This window comes from Ruditapes philippinarum, unplaced genomic scaffold (assembly GCF_026571515.1).
Source record: "Ruditapes philippinarum isolate M1 unplaced genomic scaffold, ASM2657151v2 ctg18855_1_1_1_1, whole genome shotgun sequence".
In the NCBI taxonomy this organism is placed as follows: domain Eukaryota; kingdom Metazoa; phylum Mollusca; class Bivalvia; order Venerida; family Veneridae; genus Ruditapes; species Ruditapes philippinarum.
This window is the reverse complement of record NW_026863545.1, coordinates 8,689-16,191: the sequence shown is the minus strand read 5'-3', so window position 1 is coordinate 16,191 and position 7,503 is coordinate 8,689. Positions and strand designations below refer to the sequence as shown.

The 7,503-nt window shown below is 31.5% G+C and overlaps 1 protein-coding gene across 1 annotated transcript; it reads right to left on the bottom strand.

The window, feature by feature from the left end:
* Positions 1-6,154: 6,154 nt before the first annotated feature.
* On the bottom strand, positions 6,155-6,943 carry LOC132722440 (heat shock 70 kDa protein 12A-like). Its single transcript, XM_060706947.1, has one exon. It carries the CDS (start codon positions 6,941-6,943, stop codon positions 6,155-6,157), a length of 789 nt encoding a protein of 262 aa, XP_060562930.1.
* Positions 6,944-7,503: the final 560 nt, after the last annotated feature.

Here is a 7,503-nt window from a genome sequence, read left to right as displayed (position 1 = left end):
GTAAAATGTGTTGTATAATGTATAATGTAACGAAATCTATTATTTTCAGTCACATGTGACAGCTCTCAAACAACGCTTTTACGCTTTAGTAAGCAACAACTGTAACAGTTACTGCCAATGTGTCCCTCAGAGTACACAAGAGGACGAGACAACAACATACACATGGATTAACATGCCTTGCCCTGCGGGTTTGAAGTTCAATAACGGCGCTCAGTATTGCGACTGGCCGAACAACGTATCATGCAGTTAATAAAAAATCATTCGGACTCAAAAAATTATAACTTCAAATAAACACCTTTTTCATATTATAATTTGATGCATACATTAAGCAGTAATCTCTCTTATTTGTAGAAATTAATCTGAAACTAGAGCTGTATTAGTAAACTTTTTGCAAGTCTTGTTACTTTTTTTTACTTTTGTTGTCTTTTCGTTAATTAAAATCCTTTCTTTTGTTAAACAAGATCCTGCATAATGACTTAGTACGCAAATTTACATTTTTGGCATCGTTGTTGCTGACTTTGTTAGGCGTCATTTCCTATAAACAACTTAAACCCCGATAAAGACTTTAAGACTTTTGGGTCAAAACGTCGTGTTGTTTTTATTTAACAATATAGTTTTGAATTGATAACGAGAAAGTTGGCTTCTATATTTTCATGAACATAATGTTGTCCAGTGCATTGATTCATTGAACGTTCTTCTTTCTATGATAGTAATATACCAATGTCGACAAGGTCTTTAAAGTCATTATAAGAATTTATCACATACACACCGCCTATTTGCCGACTTTCACGGCCGTGCAAATATTTTGACTTGACGTCATTTACGTTATAATAACATATTGTAAAACGCGATAAATGTTCGCCTTACAATATAGGCGCGTCAATGAAAAATAATAATTTTGCAATTTAAACAGTCTTTATTTAGGGTATGTGATAAAAAAGAATATTATATTCGTTTAGGTTAATTACTAAATTTATTGATCTCATTCATTAAATAATATTTTCTTTGCCAAAGGCTCGCATGAAATAATTTTATTCAACTCGGTCAATTAATTCAATATTGAACCTACAGGCTTGCATGAAATAATTTTATTCAACTCGTTCAATAAATTCAATATTTAACATACACTCAATCATATCCTCCATTTATGCAATGTCCACGTGTTCAATGACTGACAATGGGATGCATTAGGATTAGCGTACGAGGACACTCGCACCAAGTAAATATCTATCTATTTGCACAAATAATGTCATATATTATATATAAATCGGTGAGGAACTTTTTTGTTGTTGTTAGATTGTATTAACATTGTAAAGGTCATATGGTGATTTTCAAGCTAAATACTGGTAAAGAAAGACCTCAGGTGTCCCTCAGTGCATTATTTTATGCACGAAGAAGTTCCAGAGTAGAACCACCGACGTTTCGAAATCTAGCTCGATAGCTTCTTGACATAAAAGGATCCGTAAACCTTAGCGAAGAGATGCATAAAAAGAATTAAATCTTTATCTTTCTGTACAACATAAAGTTATATAGACAAACATGTATATGACCCATATTGAAACAACATCATGTAGAAGTCATTAAAACAAACTTTCAGACCAATTTCAATGATATTTAGATCAAAATGTTTCCACTAGAGTATGAACAAGAATTTTCTATGTTTAGCTCCTTTGACCTGTGTTTTCATCTCCAATTACTCATTTTAGAACTCATTACCTAGAAAAGCATAAGTTTGATGAAAATTGAGTCGAAATTGTGACCACTAGAGTGTTAACTAGATTACTTTCATATTTGAGCGGTCTGATTTAGTTTTTGACGCCAGGGACCTATATTCGAACTTGACCTTAAACTAATCAATACAAACTTTCAGGACAATTTCCAGGATATTTGGATCAAAACAGTAGCAACTAGAGTGTTAACAAGACTTTTCTATTTTTAGCTCCTGTGACCTAGTTTTCATCCGGAATGACCAATGTACGAACTCGTCCGAGCAATAACCTAGACAAGCATCTTTACAAAGTTTGATGGTGATTTAGACAAAAATGTGAACACTAAATTGTTTACAAGGTTTTCTATCTTAGGGCGTTGTAACCTGTTTTTTTTTATCCCAAGGTGACCCATATTCAAACTTAACCTAGAAATCATCAAAATAAACTTTCAGATCAATTTTCAGGATAATTGGATTACAACAGAAGCCACAAGAGTAGTTTTTCAAGATTTTTTTTTATTTTTAGCTCATGTGACCTAGTTTTTCATTCGAGATTACACATGTTCAAACTTATCCGAGAAATTACCTAGAAAAGCATCCTGTCAAAGTTTGATGACAATTGTGTCTAAAATGTGACCAATAGAGTGTTAATAAGGTTTTTCCATATTTGTGCGGTGTGACCTAGGTTTTGACCCCAGGTGACCCATATTCAAAGATGATCTAACAATCATCAAAACAAAATTTCCAGACTAATTTCCAGGATATTTGGATCAAAACAGTAGCCACTAGAGTGTTTACAAGATTTTTCTATTTTTAGCTCCTGTGACCTAGTTTTTCATCCAAGATGACCAATGTTCGAATTCACCCGAGCATTTATCTAGACAAGCATCCTGACAAAGTTTGATTGCGATTGATGCTACAGTGTTAATATGCAAATGTGGGCGAACGACGGAGATTCAACGTCCCTAAAAGCTCACCCTGAGCAAGCCTAGTTGAGCTAAGGAAGATCGAATACTTAGAAGTATTTTATCCAGATTTATTAGATAGTACAGGTATATACACAATAGAAGATAGCAAGCACTTAACAATTACAAATCTGATTACAAAACACTATTTTAAACGTTTGTTCTACATAACAAGCAATATATTTTAAAAATAAAAGTTTGAAAAAGAAATCTCCCAAGGCATCAATATCCAAAATAAGAATTATCGTTACATAAAAAGCAATAAAATATTTTCAAAACACACGTATTTATTTTATGTTAAAGGCCATTTTCAAATTTAAACTAATATCAGAAAACTTTTAGTTAGAATTTTCAATTACATGTTTTTATTAAGTACACATGTTTATAATGTACCTTTAAATGATATATTTTTAAATATTGAAACAAATAAAATTCGTATTTATTTAAGTTTTTCGTATCTTAACTGTAAATAATCATATTTAATGCAGTGAAATATATTTCCCGTTTTTTATCACTAGTGTCCTACCGGACTATTTTTTTCAAATACACAAAGTATATAATAAGTGGATGTCTTTCCAATTGTTATGTCAAAAATATAAAAATGTATATAATTAACAGAAAAATCATTTTGTTCCATTAATAAAGGCGTGGTATGAAAACTCATTTTCACTCGAGGCTACTGCCATTCATTTAATATTCATTTTCATACCACTCGATAAAAAATGAATACTGTATCTATACAATAAACTTGAATACCCCCTGAATATACAGTCGAACAAACATTAAAAAACACATTCATGTTGACATGTACTTAAAAATTACACATTGTATACATTCAATGTCATTAGCTAATTCATATCCAACATATCCAACATGATTAAAGGTTAAAAATCGTGACAAAATGGTAAATGGTAGTATATTGGTACATTTACCCAGCAATCTAAAAGCATAAAAGCTGCATTAAATAATTCATGATTCATGTATTAGATGCTATTGGCAATCAAACAGCAATATATTTGATGTTATAAATATATAAATGTTCCAAACGATAAAGTTGAATGGGAACCTAAGGTCCATCAAAAAGTGTCCGTTTCGTTTAAGACGCCTTCATCATTATCAAGAAGTCGTTATTACTGCTTGTTTTTTTTTTTTTTAAATATCTTTTTAGCATGTTTAAATACACTAAATGAAGTTACAGACAATAAGGATAAGAAATAAGAATCAATACTAAAAAAGCAACACAAGTATATTCATCATCATTCTACAATACACATCTGACTGAAAATATTTATTTTATGGCAAAAGCTAATTAGCCAATGATTTCATAAATCATGGCTATACAGACTTGTTTATTGTCTTATAACATTCAATAAAGAAAATCAACAGTTCTTTTTGTAACTTCGCCAGTTACTTTGTCAACAACTTATAACGACTTGTCAGGAATAGGAACAGTGAACGTGCCAATTTTTCTGCATTCTGGATCAGTAACAAAAACTGGGTTGGGGTTTGGAGAATCATATATCTTTATTCTTATTTTAGTTTGTGTATCATAGAGAGGGGAACACGTAGCCTCTTTTTGTTCTTCGCCAAGTTGAATAGACTGATTTATTCTAGCATGAATTTTGAAAATATTATAGCATCTCATCGCACCATTTTTGTCAAGTTTTGTGATGGTGTTCGGATGTTTTCATTTATCAGTGGTACAATGAGAGACTCTTTCGCTGTATGTTAATTTACAAACTCTCTCGGCAATAGTTTTCGGGTTGTAACCAAATATTACCGCTCCTTTTAAAACAGCCAAACTAGCCTCGTCTGGAATGATGGTTTTCATGTCTAGAAAATGATCTTGAACATGTTCCTGCAGCATTGGAGACTCAGACAAGCCACCAACCATGACATTTGCCGAGCAATTTGTAACTTGTGGATCTTCCAGAAGTGTTTCCCCGTGATTGAAGATACTCTGAAGTGGAATTGCGAAGAAGCTTTTCATCCTAATTTTGTCACCAGTTAGGACCAACTTGTCTCTAAACTTTGATTTTGCGACACACTCTTTTATAGGTGTACCACTTGCTTCGCTTGCTATTTCAACAAGTGAAATTGGAATCCTCATAGTGATTTTTTCAGTCTTTTCTGGATCAATATCTCTCTATTTTATTTTAAAATCTCTAAACATATCTATGTAGTCATCCATGTGATTTTGTTAAATTTTGTCACCCCTCTTGGACCTTTTAGTGAAGTAATATACATTTTATATCACATATAAAGGGCCATAAATGTACATGCACAATTAAAGAAAGCGAGCACTTAACAGCTGTAAATCTGATTAATAACAATACTTGTATTACTTGTTTTTCAAAACCGAAATAGAATGTACCTCTTAGATATAAAACAATAAAATATTTTGTCAACATACATGTATCTTTTTTATATAAAAAGCAATTTTCAAATACATATACATATAAAAAAACTTAAATTTAGTGTTGTTAGTTACGTGCAATTATTAAGTATATTGTACGTATGTTTATAATATACTTTTAAATGAAATATTCAGGAATATTAATGAAATAAAACACGTATTTAAGTTTCTCTTTTTTAGTGGAAACAATAAATGTTCATTGGAGTGAAACATATTTCCTTATTTTCACTGGTATCATTCCGGGGTGGGGACTTCATTCTTCAAAATTCAGATAAAACACAAGATGTAAGGGGAAGTCTTTTCAATTGTAATGTCAAAATATGTATAAAATAAACTGAATATTCAAATATTTCTGTAAATATCGGATTTGTTTTTATCTTGTGGTATGAAAATTGTCATAGCTTACTTGTGTCTACTGCCACTCGTTAAAAATAAAATTAATCCTGTATTTATAGAAAAAAAACTTGGTCATCCTCGATATATATACAGTGGAAATATCTTTTTACTACCAACATTAAACAACCCTTTCATGTCGACATTTAGATAAAAATTACACAATGTATACATTCGATGTCATTGGCTAATTTATATACTACATGATTATTACAGGTTTCAAAGCATGATTAAATGTGTTAAATGTTAGTATATTGGTACAGTTTGTTTTATAAATACTCAGCAATCTAAAAGCATATTTGAAAATTGAGCTAATCAAATTATGATTACTGTATTAGATGCAATTGGAAATTTATCTTACCAAACAGCAATATCTTTGATATTATAAACATACAAATTTTCCAGATCATAAAGTAATATTGGAACTTAAAGTCAATCAAAAAGTGTCCGTTCCGTTTAAGACTTACAATAAGTCGCTGTTATTACTGCTTGTTTTTTATATATCATTTCAGCATGTGTCAAAACATTATATTCAATGACAGATAAAAAGAATAAGAATTAATGATAAGAATAACAAAACATGCATGATCATCATCATTTACAATAAACATCTGCTTGAAAATATTTTTTTAAAGCAAATCTTATACACACTCTTGTATTGTTTTGAAAAATTCAACCAAGGAAATCAACTGTTCTTTTTGTAACTTTGCCAGTCGCTTTGTCAACAACTTTTACTTCAATCTCTGTGCCTCCAAATAAGAATGTGGTTCCAAATTTTCTTGCTTTGCCTAAAGACGTGTCGGGAATCGGGATACTGAACGAACCAATTTTGCTACAATCTGGATCAGTAACGAAAACAGGGGTTGGTTTCGAAGAAGCATATATCTCAAAACCCACTGATGTTTGTGTGTCATAGAGAGGACTTGAAATACGCTCTAATTGTTCTTCACCAAGTTTAACAGATTGACCTATCTTTACATGAATCCTAAAAATATCAAAGCATCTCATGTTACCGTTATCGTCAAGTTTTGTATTTAACCTTGAATGAGTGCAGTTATTCGTGGTCAGATGAGAGATTCTTTCGCCGTAAGTATATTTACCAACTCTCTCAGCAATAGATGTCGGGTTGTGACCAAATATAACAGCTCCTTTTAACACAGCCAAACCGGCCTCTTCTGGAATGATGATCTTCATGTCTGGAAAGTGATCTTGAACATGTTCCTGCAGCTTCGGAGACTCAGAAAAGCCACCAACCATGACAATTGCCGAGCAATTTGTAACTTTTGGCTCTGCCAGAAGTGTTTCCACGTGATCGAGTATACTCTGAAGTGGAATTCCGAAGAAACCTTTCATAACATCAGCATCCATCCTAATTTTGTCACCAGTTAGAACTAACTGTTCTCTGTACCTTGATTTTAGAATACACTCTTTCAAATGTCTACCATTTGTTTCGTTTGCCATCTCAACAAGTTAAATAGGAATCCTCATAGTGATTCTTTCAGTCTTTCCTGGAGCAATATCTCTCTTTTTGATTTCAAAATCTCGAAACATTTCAATGTAATCTTCCATGTGATCTTCTTTGAATTTTGTCATCCCTCTTGGACCTTTTAGTGAAGTAAAAGTGTTTTTTTTTCAGAATGATATTATACATTTTTTATCATATATATATAACTACAAATATGACCCGAAAGATCCTTACAACAAACAAATATGACCATGAATATCGTCGATAACGCAATGTCGTTACATTATTGCTGAACATATAATTCAATTCCGATATATGTAATAAAAAGGCCATTGGTCCTGAATTTTGCAAGTATTTGCATGTATTTTGCTGTTATAGATTTATTGTTTTTTTACTAGGACAGATCACTTCTTGTTTTGTTCATTCGTTATATACAAGTTCCATATATTTTGAAATCAACTTTACATTATCTTATGTTCCAAAGACAAAATAAATTCAAATAAAAATTAGGCAGTTCTTAAAATATCACAAGAGCAACAGTGATCACATAGCCAAT

Coding starts and splice junctions, on each gene's coding strand:
- LOC132722440 (XM_060706947.1), bottom strand. CDS start 6,943: ATGGCAAACGAAACAAATGGTAGACATTTGAAAGAGTGTATTCTAAAA.